This window comes from Scophthalmus maximus, chromosome 6 (genome assembly GCF_022379125.1).
Source record: "Scophthalmus maximus strain ysfricsl-2021 chromosome 6, ASM2237912v1, whole genome shotgun sequence".
Classification (NCBI taxonomy): domain Eukaryota; kingdom Metazoa; phylum Chordata; class Actinopteri; order Pleuronectiformes; family Scophthalmidae; genus Scophthalmus; species Scophthalmus maximus.
The window spans coordinates 23018534-23034903 of NC_061520.1; the positions used below are offsets into that span (position 1 = coordinate 23018534).

Sequence of the window (16370 nt, forward strand, 5' to 3'; positions counted from 1 at the left end):
AGTGATGTTGTCTCAGTAATTAGTCGTCAAGTGTAAAAAACATATAAACTTAAAAAGGTCTGAAGCAATCATTTGGGGAAAAAATAAGAATTTGTACCTAATGAAAAACTTGAAGCTTCTTTCTTTCTTCATTATTGCAGTGGGATTTGTGCCATGTATTGTATATGTGCCTGTATTACTGAAAAACGTAATTTGCTGTTTCGTTTTTTGTAACCTGTGATAGTGTGGTATTTTCTGTCAGTCTGTCAAACACATAAAAAATATCTCAACTGCTATCGGATGGATTGACTGTGATTTTGCCTTTTTTTTTGTGCTTGACATTTTGGCCGTTCAGTGAAATTTTGTGAATCTAGCTATATTACCATGAAATCACATTAACATGGTTCGGTAGCTTTTTTTGATGATTTAATTCCCGCAAAATCAATGATATTCTCTCATCTGTCTCAGCTGCACTTTGTAACTATTAGACAATTAATCAGTTATTTAATAAGAAAATGATTTTGATAAGCCTTTTAGTAATTTTTCAATGAAAACTGTAAAACATTGTTCAATAACAAATGTGAAGATTTGCATCTTGTCTCTGTCTAATGTGGTAGAAAATTCAATTTGTTGCGTTTCGGAATATTGATCAGACAGAGCACAAAGTTTTAAGATGTCATGGTGGGCTTCTCTGATTGGCAAGGAAAATGTTCACCATTTTCAAGAAGCGATTCATTTAATCAACATTTTTGACTGTGGGATTTAACTTTACAGCCCAGTGTTGCTTTTGGTTGTTAATTTAATTTGAGGTTATTGTTTTAATACACATCACAACATGCTATTTAATGCAGAATAGTAGTTACAGAGAGGGACAAACTGAAAGAATCGTTTGGATTATTTCCAGCCTATGTTAAAATGTCCATGATGCAGAAATTGCACGTAATGCATTTAAGTTGAAAAATGAACATACTGTTGACGTAAACCAACATGAACGATTGCATATTTTCCCTTTTATTTTGTTAAATATCTTAATTTTTTTATATGGGGGGGGGGGGGGGCAACAGGCCTCCCAGATGTCCACGGCCGCCTCTGATTGCACTACGTTGTACGTTGGAGGAGGATGAGCGTGTGTCGGTTGATTTGCACCACCTTCCGGCCCGAGGGGCGGGGTTACATCAACACTGGCGGCTAGCTGCGGATGGGCACCGGCCGCTCACCCTGGATTTCGCTCGCCCCGGCCGCCTCCGGCGTTGTGAAGCCGACACCTTACACGGTTTTTGTTTTTTTTTAAACAAAGAATTGTCGGAGAGAGCGTTTTCATTCGTTGGCTCATTTCCTTATAAAGAAAGAAAAACAAAACAAACAAACCAACCAACAGCGCAGCAGCGACAACGTCAGTCCCCGCTTAGTGTGAGTCGGCTCTCACGACCAGCACGATGTGAACGCCGAGTGTCCGCTGGACGAGAGTTGTGTGTCCTGTGATCGGTGAGTGTTATCCTCAAACCTCCACTGCTGTCTCGCCAGTACTCTCGACTTATGGTCCGCTCGCGTAGAAACATTCCACGTATTTACTGTAAAAAAAAAAAAAAAAATATTGTTCATATAACGTGTCTTTTGACGACCATATTGTACTTAGTGGTGCTATTTCTACCTATAGCATCACTATCATATATCTATAAAGTCGCCACAGTCACCAGTAGCGTTGTTGGTAGTGAAGAGTACATCAATGACAATAATTCCTCTTTTTTAGCAGTGATATGTATATGACTGTGATACATCTATAATATTGCTTCCAGGACTTTTTCCATGGACATAATATAATGTACCATTTACTCTTGATATGAACATGCTCTTATTAAAAACACACTCGTATGACAGTAAGTTGCAAGTGATGAGTGAGGAGGATGTGCCCTATGTTAGTCTGCCTCTGCAGGCTCATCATCTGCAGCAGCAGCAGCAGCAGCAGCAGCCTTTTGCTTTAGGCTACAGTTCACCGTACTGTATATCTGACTGTGATGTTCAACCTCCTTCTGTCCTTCTTGAAAAGGAGACTCCTCTCCTGTTCATCCAAACCCCTCGCCACCCAAGCAGCAAGCACTTTGATAAATATTTCAACATAAATTGCTCCCTGATTTTACATTATGCATCGCTGCATGCTGGCCCGGGATTGGCTGCAGCTCTCAGTCTCTGCGTGTGGCAACTCAGCCCCTTCCAGATCCGCCCAGCAACTCCCTATTCCTCATGCCGTGGTGATTCTCTGCCTCTGAGGGCCTTTCTTTTTTTTCTGCAGCATCCAGCGTAGTAACCACAGCAACGGCAGCCTGACCCTGGGCTGCGGTTACTACAGGCTTGACCTGAATTTGTCGCCGCATCCCAGGCAGGCGCACATGACTTGGGCAACTGACCTGCTTCTCGTTGTTAGTGGTCAAGCAGATGAGGGCGGCAGTCAAGGCTGAGGCACCAAACTGCCGTGGCTGCTCAAGGATCGATGAACTCTTGTTGAGGTGGCCGCTGTGTTGTGAGAAGAGTCTGCACGTTTGCAATGATAATCCATTAATCAAAAAGATGGATGCTGCTTCTGTGTGCAAATGGAACAGCTGGAGTCTCCTGCTTGCTATCTTCGATTGTTTTTACCAAGAATGTCTTATACAAAAAATGCCGTAAATTCACTTATGATCTAATTGAATAGCTTCTTGTTTTGGACTGTTGGTTAGGCAAATGAAGATATCTAAGGACATCAGCTTCAGGACATAATGATGGGCATTTACTTCTCTGTTTTCTGACATTAGATTAAATGATTAATGGAGGAAATAAGTGGCAGATTGCTCCATAATGAAATCTGGAGCCCTAATGAAAACCCTTGTTGTGAACATTTTGGAACTGAGTAGCTGCTGACGTGATGCCTTGTGACTGTGCTGAAAAACCTGTGTAAATATAGCACCTACTTGAGGGGTACCTGCTGGTACATGAATGTGGAGAATATTATGTGATATCAGCTGGATTCTGAGCTTATGTGGTTAATGGCAAATTGTGAATATGTTGCACTTTTGCTGCTGTTGAAGTTGGTCACCTGCCACATGCCCCACCAAGTCCATCCTGAATTGTGGAATATCTCAATAGAAATCATTATACTCTTGCTTTTGTCAGCCTGTCATGAGACTGTGGCCTGTAAAAGTGAGTGCAACTCATTTCTTAAGGGAGACGTGAGCAGATGTTGTGGATTTAGAGGCCGTTGAAATTGATTCAGGAGATGAAAGCGTTTGTGGAGCGATCTGTGCACAGCCCACGGCTCAGCTGTGGGCTCCCTGAAGTGTCAGCTTGTTGGCGGAGCCAGACTGTGTAGGAGTGCCTATTTCTGTCCTTTCTCCAACTAACCTATCCCTCTCTCTCTCTCTCTCTCTCTCTCTTTCTGTTTCTCTCTCTCTCTCTCTCTCTGCTCAGTCGGCCTCTGTGGTTCTCTGCCCGTCTGTCTTATCATGGATTGTGTTATGTCCTCTACGGCTCAGCCTTGCAGTCTTAAAAGGGGCTTCAAGAAGCAGAGGAGCTGCTAGTAGTCATTGATTGTCAGAAGAGCTGTAACAGTGAATCGATAAGTAATCGATTGCTAAATGTGTGTGGACAAAACAAAACATCATCTTGGGGTTTGGGAAACACGATCAACATTTTTTACCATTTTATGGACCAATCAATTAATTGTGAAAATAATCGTTAGTTGCAGCCCCAATTTTCAGTCTGTGTCAGGAAATCAAGAGAACCTGCACACGATTTATCAGTTGATCAACATTAATTATTGGTCGCAGTCAAATTTTCCAAGAGCGTCATGGTTTAATATGGAGATTCCTCAGTCTTGTACTTTAGTTAACTTGCACTATTGGTTGGCCAAAACCAGTCAGTTGAACCAGAGCCCCTGAGCGATACATTGGTAGGCTGAGTTTATCAGCTCATTTAGGCTTATCGCAGATAAATCTGTGTCAGCATTTATAACAGGTGATAAATCAAAAAAAAGGAAAGTAATGTGAAGCCAAAGACAGTTGCTAGAGCTATCTTATAACCAGAGCTGCTGTTATAAAGTCTTTCCACCAGAGCGCTGCCACACCACTGTTGGCACCACACTAATCCCTGTTAAATTCATTGAACGCAGAACAGTCAAGCCAACTGCTGCATAGTTTGGATTTGGAATCCAGTTTAGACTGTGATCGGCAATTTTTTTCACAATACCTGATGCATTGTTGATGAAACAGAATTGATAAATTGAAAGAAAATTGGTGAAAACTTTTTGTTGGTTAGTTTTTTTTTATTGTTTAGTCTTTCATTCACATTTCTATTCTTTTGGTAAATGATTAATAATGTAATTGTAAATAACATTTCATGTAATGCAATGTGATATCCATTTTGATGTGTATTAGATAAATTGTTTATTTTGTGTCACTAACAATCTAAAACCCAAGAGATATTTAGGTTGTAATGAGATGAAAGAGAGAGAAGCAGCAAACCTGCCGGATAAAGACAATATTTAATGTTTTCTTTACAAACTACTTTGAAGAAACGAAAACCAATTTTTGTATCAGATGTGAAAACGGTGTGACAGTGTGAAAGGGGTCACACAGAGAATCATCACCTGAACCTGCCGCTCCCCTCGGCTTGTTCATTTGTCAGGCCCACAACTGTAATGTAAAAGAGAAAACCTCTAAACAGTAGACGGACGCAGTGAGTGACCATACTGGTGAACATAGTGGAGCATTTAGCTGCTCAAGAGCCAGATATTTCAAAACGTCATGTCTGTCAGTAGCAGTCTGTAAGATGTGTCACTACTGTCTACTGTCAAATGGTGCAGTAGATTCCCTGTGTACTTCACGTAATGTAATGTAGCCTAAAATAATTCAATATGTGTGGGGGATCGCAGGCTCCAGATGTCTAAACTGACCTTAGAGCAGGTCGTTTGTGCTGAAACTGATTTTATTTAAATGCTCCGTGTGTCCTTACAGACCGTTTTTTTAAAAGCCTCCCATTGTCTGCGTGTTTCGGGGCCAGGAAGGTCTGGCTGCCCTGAAACCATGTGAGTCACTCACAAACAATGTGATTCTCTGTCTTCTCCCCACCACTGGCTTCTCCTCAGAATTAGACTGGAATCAACAAGGCATTTACAGCTAGTGACCCACATTTTCTACTTTCACGTGATAATGGGATGTGAGTAGTGTGAGAAGCGATTCAAGATCATTTCCGAGGTCCCCATGACACTGCAGCACTGATTGATGTCACTGCGGCCTGTTTGCAGGATGGATTTTGTTGTTTGCAGACCATCATAAGGCCGCTGTGCTTGTTTTGTGTTGCAGATGGGATGGACCAGCAGAGGGCACTGCATTCGGGTTGCCTGGTCTCAGGGGTTCGTACGCCTCCCGTCCGCCGCAACAGCAAGTTAGCGAGCCTTGGACGCATCTTCAAGCCCTGGAAGTGGAGGAAAAAGAAAAATGAGAAGCTGAAGCCCACAGCAAGTGAGTGTGACATTACTTGTTTCCAACAGTACCAGGGGAAAAAAAACAAACCCTGAATGATTTTTATGTGCCATTTACACATGACCCCATGTGTTCTTCCCATGCTTTCAGCAAATTGGATTCATAAGTGTTTGTTTTGTTTAGCGGTGGAGAAGAAGACAGCTGTGCGACAGAAGAGAGATGACCTCGTCAGGGGGAACCCTGGGGAGACAGAGACAGAGACAGGTGCAGAATGAGAGATGAACACACACATACATGACTCCAGGCTGATCAAAGTTCATTCGTTTAGCCACATGATGCTACCAAACCAAATTCCCCAGCTCTTTGTCGGTGCACTCTCTTTGCAGAGTCCGATCTTGCCTGTGGGGGTAACGGTGAAGACCCAGACACCCCGACTCATTCTGATGGCGAGGACAGAGATGAGGAGCCTGTGGCACCTCTGGCCAGCACCAATGAAGACCTGGGCAGCGACTTAGAGGCCTCAACAGGTAGAGTACAATACTGTGGCTTGAAAACATTTGAGAAAAATATAGTAAAACAAAAGATGTTTTTTAAGGTTTAAAGCTGCATCTGCTGACAATAGCAAGACGAGGAAAGAGGTAATAGTTAAATTTAAAGCTGCTGTAATAAATATTTAGCTATAAACGTTGTAACATGAAAGGCTTTACTCAGATTTACTAACCTAAAGAGAATTATAACGTGACTCTATGTTTTACAGTGCATTCTAGCACCTTTCAGCCCCTTGTTTTGGTTTTCATGGCCTTCAGCTTTACTGTTTTAGTGAAATATCTTCACTATCAGTGGTGACAGCAGCTGTTTTAAATGGAGAAGCTCTAAAGATCCACTGTACCGTATCTGCCCAGCACCAGCACAACAGCAGACAGGCAGGGTTTCACTAGCTGGTGAACATAGTGGATGAATTTAGCAGCTTCAGCTTTATATCTGCTGGGTGCGTGAACCGGTAACTGTTTGCAATCAAGAAGCCATCCCACATTTATATTTCAGTGTTGCGTTTTCAAACATCGAATTAATACAAGCTGCATTACCTGAAAATCATTTAGACTGTGACCTAAATTGTTCACTATACGCTGTAAAGTACAGTGTCTATGCCCTTTGTAGTGTCCGACACACATTACTAGAGAGGTTTAATACACCTCAGAGCTTGGCAGATAAGTTGTCTCAGGTTAGCTTCTCGCAGGTACGGAGATATTTGTGAATATGTCAGTTGATATGTAACAAGAAGCTGTAGAAGAAAAAGTGTTTAAGTTAATCAGAATACTGTTTTACCATTACAGTTTTCCTAGTATATCCACCAACAAGCTAATTTTGTCTTCGTTGCCCATGGAGTGTAAAATATCTGGCTCAATATGTATCTTTAGCCACAAATTGATTAAAATAGGGACACGTATCCAGATTGATTATTTGTGTCATCTACAACCTTGGCTGCTCTTATATTTTCTAAACTCCCAAATATCTGCATTAGTATCAGCCTCAGAAATCCAGTATTGTTTGGGCTATAATTCATAGACACCTATTAACAATCACATTCACACCTATGGGCAGTCTACTACATGTCTTTGAGCTGTGGGAGGAAACCTGAGCAGACGTGTGGGAGACTCCTCACAGAAGAAGCCAACAGATTCAAACCAGTGATTATTAGTGTACGCAATGAAGGTGGTAATTACCATTTCCTGTCACTGACCACATCTAGGGTCTGTTTTTTTTTTGCCAATGTATTATTCTTTTTGCATATGAACATGATCTGCTTTATTCAAACACAATCAGAGACAAACCACCAAACAGATAAATATATTAGAAAGTTACTGTTAGATGTAGTTTATAGACATTTTTTTCAAATTATGCTAGCAAATATTGTTCTGCCAGTTAAAATTGATGTACTTCTAAATGGAATACCTTTGTTTGTTGTGTCTTTTTTTATTTTATTTATATAAAATGAGAGATTGTGGTTTGTAATACTTTAACATAACCGGCTGCAGTCTGTTACACCATGTCTCCGAGTGTCCACTAAGTGGAGACAGAGACTTTCTCAACAAAACCTCTGCGTCATCATCGCTGTTGCTTCCTTTCAGTGCAAGATGTGACTGAAGACTCAAAGACGGTGGGAGACCCGGGCCAGAGCGATGATGGAGGGGACGAAAGCGTCTCGCTAAGCGACCCCAGTGAGGAGCAGTCGGTGGGGGAGGCGAAGGTTGCTGAAGGGAAACAGGAGGCGACGGCGGTGGCCCAGCCTAAGAGACGAGCCAGCACCCCTCCTCCACCCAACCTGCCAGTCAAGCTGCTCCCCAGGCTGGGCAGCCTCGACGGTGAGTTCACCAGGGTAACGCCGGTGCAAAGCCCCACCGGTCTGCTCTGGTGTCTAACGTTAATGGTTTTCTTCCTCAGGTGCTCCTTCGGTGCCAGTGAAGAAGTCCCCAGCCACCTTACCCAGAAATTTCACACTTCCCAAAGATCCTCATGGCTCCTTGTTGAGAGGCAGGATCTCCACACCCACTGGGTCCCCCCACCTCGGGGCGCTACACCCACAGCTGCCCCCCAGCTGCATCATTGAGGAACTTCACCGTGCCCTGGCCACCAAACATAGACAGGAAAGGTCAGACTTATCAGACAATATCTATCATCATATTAGTCCTGAGAGTATTTACTAAGGTCTCACTAAACATGGACAGAGTGGACAAACATTAAATCCTCTTTAAACAGCATCACATCTCTGGGGGGAAAAAGAGGACTGCTAATAACAATTATTTTCATTATCAGTTAGCCTGTTGATAACCTTTTTGATTAATCTGTTAATTGTTCCATTGCATGTAGTGGAAGAGCATAGTTGAAAATGCCTGTTACAGTTTGTGAGAGCTCAAGAGGATTGTTTTTTGTCCAACAACAAACCAAACCTATTCAGTTCAAAATATTTGCTTATTACTTTTCTCTAAACCAAAAAAAATATTGAGTGATTAATTGATTATTTGCTTGATTGTTTCAGCCCGTCTGCTGACAATTTCAGTTATTTTTAGTAAAATAAGAATGTTAGATTCTCAAATTTCTGAATATATTGTTCGAAAGTGCTACTTTCAGACCTGAAAAACTAAATAAAATGGAACACGTAATGGAAACGGTATAATGGTCCACTTCACAATGACCTAGCCTGGGACCCAGATGAATTCTGGGAGCTCATTTAATCTCCTCTGCCAGAATACGGTCTGATCCCCTATGATCTTCCCACCGGCAGAAACCTTCCTGGTCCAATCACAGCCAATTATCCGATAATGGGCGGGGTTCATACAGTGACGCGGAGAGAAGTGACTTTTGTAAACAACCAAGTCTGCCACTGATGAAAAAGCATTTGACTAAATGTACCCGATATTTTCAAATTTCTCCCACAAAAACAAAAAACATCCGTTCACAGACATTGTCACAGGCATCTCCTCTCTGCTCTAGTCTGTTGACATTTTTGCGTTGCTCAGGAGACGTCACATGATTCGTTGCTCTCACTGGTTGTGGGTCTATCCGATTGCCTCTGGAGGCGTTTTGGTTCTTGGTAAGGCCTCTTGGAAATTGAAAATTGACTGAGAGGTCCCAGACTATCACTATTTGAGTATTAGTCGGGCTACGCCAGGCTAGTCTGAACCCATATAAGATCTGTGATTCACTCAAGTAATTGATGGAAAAGGTGCAAATGTTTCAACAAACACTTAATAGTCAAAAGGCACACACCCAAAAAAATTAAATACCTTCCTCCATGCAAAGACTATCTCTTGTTGGATAATGAGGGTGGGAGGGAGTTAATCAATAAGCCACTATCTTGACAGCAGTTAAGAATGGGGGTGAGTGAATCGGTGAGAAGCAGCAGTGTTAATCCTTAAAATCAATATCATAAAAACACTACTAGCTACATACTATAGATAACAAATAACACAAGGGACATAGTCGTCTATTAATTGTATGTCGTTAAACTCTTGGATGCGTTTTTCCAAAAGGCCTCTCATTAACAACTTTTTGACAACATCTGAGGCCTGTACTATTTTTTCAATCCCACCGTTGATTTGCATTGGATTTGAAAATGTAGGCGGTGGTATCAAGTTTATTAAAGTCATTGTCACAGGACAGAAACATTTACTCGAGTTAAATGTGTTATTTCAGTTGCAAGAAATCAAGTTCATTCAGGCACGTCTGTTAACATGAGGCTACATTAAACAGGAGTGTGATCTGTTTTAAAAATAAACACTTTTCATGAACTACCTGTAGCATTTGGCTTCTTATAAACTATAAACCAAACTGGTTGTAAGTGAGTCAGTGTTTGTAGGGATGACTCGCTCCTCTTAAGTCGGCGAACATTTCCCCTTGACTTACTTATCTATGTAATTCTAATATTGAACAGCTTGTATAAACCTTGACAGGTTTGTTGTGTGCTATGTGATCTCAGTTTCCAGGCGAAAGAGGCGCGCTCATCCCCAAAACGGAGGCTGGATGGCCGTCTATCCCGTACGTCCAGCACAGAGAGGGAGCCTGCCGGGGAGTCTGAGAGCAAGAAGCAATCTGATGAGAACAAGGAAAACTGGCGTCTGGATGAGTACTTCAGCGACCAGGACAGCTGGAACGACTCTGTGATCTCTGGTAGGTCTCTGCTGACAGCAGATGCGCTGAAGTACATTTGCTTTACTTTTATCTGCCTCTCAATGTACAAAGCCGACAAAGTCAGGGCACCCTGTCAGTGGATAATGAGGCGGCATAATCCCTGATGCTATTTGTTTACGACGAGAGCATGACGGGGAGATTTCCAGCGATGTCGAAGAGCAAACACTGGTGTTAAATTTAAGTGGCCCGTCAACATCTGCTCTGGTGGCCTAATTCTTGGCCATTCATGTCGGTCATTGGTGCACAGCCGCCTGCTGCCAACACGTCTGTGACTCTGGGATTGGGGGGGAGAGACAATTAAAAGGATAAATAGTGGAGTTGCGATGTATGTGACAGACATGCACACCACCAGCACGAAAGTGATGCCATCAAAATGTCTGCTGACTGTCATGAAAATGTAGATTGGAGAAAGTGGTAACAGAATGGAATTGCAGGTTTACAATAGGATGCCATTCTGTTGTGAAGATGTGACTTCTATAGTATCGTATGTCACAATTTCTTGCGATGATCCAAAAATATGTAGCAATTATTCTAATTATACTATTGTACTTTAACTGTCTAAAGACAGGGTGACATGGGGGTGCAGTGGTTACCTCTGTAGCCTCACAGCAAGAAGGCTTTCAGTCAGCTGAGGAAGTGACGGACTGCCGACCTGTCCATGTTGTAACCCACCACTCAAGGGCTGCAACTAATGATTATTTTCATTATTGATTAAACTGTCGATTATTTAAACAATTAATCGAAAAATGACAATTGTGTTTCCCAAATGCAAAGATGATGTTTTGTTTTGTCCACACACCAAAGATATTTGGTTTATTGTCACAGAGGTGAAAATAGACCAGAAAATATTCACTTTTAAGAAGCTGAAATCACAGAATTTTGACATTTTTTCCATAAAAAATACTTGAACAGATTAATCGATTATCTAAGTAGTAGTCGATTACTAATCGATTAATTGATCAACTGTGGCAGCTCTACAACTCTCACCCAATGTCAGATGGGATCGGCTAGAATCTGTAGCTCTGTTATTGCCTGTTTCTTGTGTAAATGCATCTATGCACGGTTTCATGGATGAGATCGAAGACACAACTGTTGCTTTACCTCACTTTTTGCTGCAGGTTGGCACACAGGAAAGCCACACTGACAGCCCAAAAGTGTGGTGGAAGACATAATGTTCAGAAAAGCTTTTTTGACCACTTAACTAAAATAATAGATATCATGAATCATGGTGGTGATGGTGGCAACAGCCATCATAATGCAAAGATGCGTCTCTGCAAGTGGGCCCTGAACTCCTGTGGAGGTCGAGGGCAACATGAATGCAGAAAAAACAAATAAATCCTGGATTAAAAATTGAGCTGCAGTTCAAAGGTTCGCAGTAGTTTCTAGGAAGCCAACCTCAAACATGAAGCCAAAATTGCACAGGAATGGAATAGCCTTAAACACAACACAGTGAAGTATCTGTAGAGACCAGAGGGTCGAGTCCAGAAATGAATCCAATCCAGAATCTTGATTTAAAAATAGTTGTTCTTAAATGGCTCTTTTTGCCATGGCTTTTTTTTTTATTCAATGTTATTCAAAATTGAACAACAAATTTAAAACCTGAAAAGGTCCATGGAGGGTGAATAATTTTATACTAATATGAATTGCATTTAATGCTATTCAAGTAAAGACACTAAGTGTACACTCTTCTAAATTGAAATAAGTATGTAATTAAAAAGTTTTTATCTGTTCTGTCACCCAGGTCTTATTTTAAGAAAAAACACAAAAGCACAGTGTGTGGTGGTTGGCTCCAGTTCAGCAGATTTAGCTGCAGAACAATGTGCCTTGCCTCGAACACCGCGGTGTCACTCGTACTGACCTTTGTCCTTGACAACAACAGGGACCCTCCCACGCAGGATGAGGAAGGAGCTGCTAGCTGTGAAGCTTCGCCACCGGCCCAGCAAGCAGGAGCTGGAGGACCGCAACATCTTCCCCGTCCGCAGCGACCAGGAGCGGCAGGAAATCCGCCAGCAGATAGAGATGAAGCTGGCCAAGTGAGTAGCTATGTGTGGACCGAAGTGTGCCTGCCATTAGACCCTCACACTCACCCACACACACACCTCCTCATATATGTCTGTCATCTGCATACAATCTACGTTTTGATCTCCGTAGAGGCACGGCCAAATCGGGCTCACAGTCAGGATAGAATCATTTCAGGAAGCTGTGTCACTGCACCCAATTGTTGTTTGACTCCCCATAAAACAAATGGTCATTTTTACATGTCTGTCAATGTCGGGGTAAAACAGCTCAAGTGGTGTTGGTGGGCACATTGGACCCACCTGGCCTGCTGTTTCTCCGATTTCCAGCTATGTCGCTAATCCAAGCTGATCACGGTCTGACTTTAGCTGACATTAGTCCAATATTGACTCCCATTTGTAGCTTTGCTTTGTGTCCATCAACTCCCAATGTAAAGGGGTACCTTCTTAAATTTTAACTTAACTCTTCTTACTCTGTCTGCCTGCTGTTTGGTGCTGAATCGGTAGAGAAGACTGAGTTCATCAGAGCTGATTCACTCAGAAACTGCTGCTGCTGCTTCTGCTGCAAACAGGGGTTGATGAGAGTGAAGTGACACATGAAAGTTGCAGCTGTAAAATGCAAAACAATGAGCTGAAGTGAACTGAAGAGTTGGTCTTTCTGCTGCTTTGTCAATATAAACCGCAAGCTTACCGTTCACGTGTAATGGACGCAGCCGGACATTGTCCGGTTTTGGAGCTTTCACAACAGCAGGAAAAAATGTTCGGAACGAGGGATTACGCTGGGGTAGAGCGATAGAGTTTCACATGGGCTCACTCTGATATTATCAGGAAAAAGTTCTGGAAAATGTCTGGAGCAACATTTGCATCTGGAGAAGTTCAGTCATCAATTATTATTATCGATAAACTATCATTTTTATACTATCTCCACTCTTATCTACTTTGAAGTTATGTCACTTTGACACCAATGTACTGTCATGTCTAATATTCCTGTGTTCATTTACAGCCCACAGATTGATGTGGGGTAAAACTGTTCACTGCCACATAGTCAGGGCACAGTCGCGTCAGAAAACACTCGGTGTTCCTGAGTTAATCCGACCTTTATGCACTTGTTCAGCTTTGGTTGAGACTTCAGGGGATGTGGATTCAGGCTGTGTTATGTGGCACTGTTGAAATATCCTGTTTTAAACTGATGGAGGCTAAACATTCAAGGGCACAACTTTCAATCACAGCAGTGCACAGCACAGTAAGCAGCCAAAGGGATTGTAAGGTAATTAGGAAAGGGGAAAAAGGACAAAAATCATCTGTTGGTCCTTCCTCCAATCAATGCATTGTACATTCACATTCATATTTTATTTTGGCCCTCTCAATCAACAGTTTACTTTGCCGTAAATGATCAAAGCCAACTTATTTTTTAAATTGTTGTACCTTTCCTTTTCTCGGATGTGGCTTTTCTGAGTCAGTCGATCAGAAAAGCCACATCTTTTGTGCAAATTTTTTTTTTTTTGAAAAGCAGAGGATGAATGCAACACAGAACATAATCTTATTTGCTGTGTTATGTAAAAGGCAATAGGCTGTTATTATGGCAACTGTAATAGGATTAACGGTTGAATCAGGTTAGTTTTTTAGTGAATAAAGCCGCAGCAGGGGTGTACTGGTTGGCTTATGCAATGCTCTGAGTGGGGAGGAGGAGGAGGAGGGTTCACTCTTCTGTGGAAATGTTGTCACAATACCAAGTTTATAGTAACAGAATCTAAAACTGATGTACGTCAAAGTTCTGGAGTTCTGGAAAAATAACAGTTTGCCTTTTTTGGACTCAGCTGCTCTTGTAGCTGTTTGTACTTTCCCCTCTCGTGGACTCTTGACATATTTAGTTGTTTCTCGTACCTGTTGGTCTAACAGAAGTCATCACATGTAGGTCTGTTAAAATCTGTTTATGCATCAATTTGGATCTGATGAAAACCCATTATAAATGCATTATGAAATATGCTAATACACATTGGTGCATATTGTATCTGGCATGAGCATGGTGTGATGTATTCTACGTATTAATCAGTGAATTGATGTAATTAGTGGACTAATTAGCTGCACCACGATGACGGATCAGAACACAACATCCAAGATTAACAGAGTACATATTGCTCATTAAGAGCCCACTTAGATAAGTGACACAAAACAATGGCCACTTACTTTGTTATACGATGTTATTGTAATACTGATGCATGTTGTTCAATGCTATCTGATACCATTCAACACTGTAACAGCACCTCTTATATCACTGATTAATATAATCAGATAACCTCAACTTCATGCAACTTCACTTCTTTTCATTTCTTTAAAGTTGCTTCAGCCAATAATTTAAGTTTACATTAACATACTAAGTTTTACATGCACACTAATATTCTGCTGTTATTCAGAATATGTCCGTTTTACAGGTCATCTAAACAGCATCTTCTGTTTGTATGTTCTTGACTTTTTCCAATGAAGACATTTCAGCCTATATTATTCAGGTTATTTATTCAGGATTTTTGACATGTGTACAATGCATTCAGAATATGCATCTCTGCTGGGTGTTTTATGGCAGTTTGTGGTTTTGTGTTTAAGGAAACAAAGGTGTTGACCAAGTGTTGAATGTAGACATAAATAACACAAATCTAAATCTAAAACTAACAGCTGCTTTTATTAATACATCTGTAATAACATTCCTGTGGAAATGTGCACAGCTTAATTGTCGTTACATAATTTTGGCTGCATAAAGGTCGGTGAACTCCGGGGACGCGGACCACCGTGGTCATGGGTGTGGCTTCATCACGTACCCATCACTGTCACAGGTCAAAGCAGCTAATTAGAGACATGAGGACTTTGAGGCGAGAGAGAGAAAGCGAGCTGGTTTCCCTTCCTGTGCGACCATACTGGGAGGAAAACCGGGCAGGGAGTGTTTGATGAAGTGTAATAACTTGATAGCGAAGTCTTTTGCTCCCTGCTTTGTACCTTAACTCTGAGAGATGAGTAATGCAGGGTGACATTCACACAAGATTAATAATAATACTTCCCTTGAGGTTCTCTGAGCCAGGTATCACGTTTCCCCCATGTGCCGTTTTCCTTACGCCCTCGTCCCAGGCATTTCGCGGCTGCGTGTCAATCTGGCTAGTTGGTGCGGCATTGCGTGCCTCTGATGTACAGTATGTGACGCTATCTGACACCGAGGCTATTCCGAACACGCCTCGTTCCACGTGAACCTCTCTCTCACGTGCATATGGACAGATTCCAGCGAGTGATTGCAGAATAGCAAAAGGCATCATGGACTTAATCACTGAACTTTCCAGAAAGGACATTGGTGGCATGATGACCTGAAGCCTGCAGGGGGCGTTGTCGTCAGACACAGTGACATCCTCATACACTACTTATGTAAAGTGAACTCTTGATTTACTCTTGCATAATGAAAAACAGGAAGTGATCAATTATGTTTTGTAAGTGGAAGTATGACAGAGGAAAGCTGAGATATGGACAGTATGTGTACAGTGTTGGTTCAGGACTGAGGTCAGAGAAGCAGGTCTATTGTTAGCTCACAATAGACCTGCTGCTCAATGGGTTACATTACTGCAATGATTAGTTTGACTGGAGCTTCAACACGCTCCAGTCAATTAGACAATCCATACGTTAGAGAAGTGTGACATCATTTAATTGAGAAATGATGACATGACTATAAACATGTTGTTCTCTACTTTTGTCTTTTTGTCACCACATCACACGAAAGAACCAAAATGTATCCAAACAAATAAACACAAGAAAACAAAAGATTAAAGACGACAAGCAAAATCACATAATCAAACATTTCAAATCAAAGACAACAAATAATACATAAGAAAATTATAAAAGAAAAAGTGACTAATGGTTAAAAAAAATTAAGTAAATGTTTCAAGTCTGAGTGTATCGCAAGGCGGACATAGAGAGACTGACCTCAACAATGCCATATTTCCTCCTGTTTGAGTAAGCCAACAAACAGTGTAACGAACTGTTCTAAAAATTATTGAGCCCTTTTTTAAAAGTGATTCTGTATATCCTTTGTAAACTATTCTTTTTACTTATTAAAGTGGATTGTAGATGAGCATACTTTTTATTTTTAGTGAGAAAATCGACATGATCACAAGCGTCACAAATAATTCTGCAAATAGATGGAAATCAAGTGAAATGGTCTACAAATGAATGTCCACTGTGACTACTGGGAAAGTTATTT

The 16370-nt window shown here is 41.5% G+C and overlaps 1 protein-coding gene across 2 annotated transcripts in view; it reads left to right on the top strand.

Moving 5' to 3' along the window:
• The window catches only part of phactr3b (phosphatase and actin regulator 3b), a 49808-nt gene that overhangs the window by 17357 nt on the left and 16081 nt on the right, over positions 1-16370 (top strand). Inside the window, exons 1-8 of one of the 2 annotated variants that reach the window (XM_035632379.2) lie at positions 1169-1464; positions 5313-5471; positions 5616-5696; positions 5819-5959; positions 7562-7795; positions 7875-8082; positions 9910-10100; positions 12001-12154. In XM_035632379.2, the coding sequence (XP_035488272.1) occupies positions 5318-5471; positions 5616-5696; positions 5819-5959; positions 7562-7795; positions 7875-8082; positions 9910-10100; positions 12001-12154 (1163 nt within the window). In that variant the 5' untranslated portion in view covers positions 1169-1464; positions 5313-5317. Of the gene's footprint in view, positions 1-1168; positions 1465-5312; positions 5472-5615; positions 5697-5818; positions 5960-7561; positions 7796-7874; positions 8083-9909; positions 10101-12000; positions 12155-16370 lie in introns of those variants that run through there. The other variant, XM_035632378.2, reaches the window with a different exon arrangement.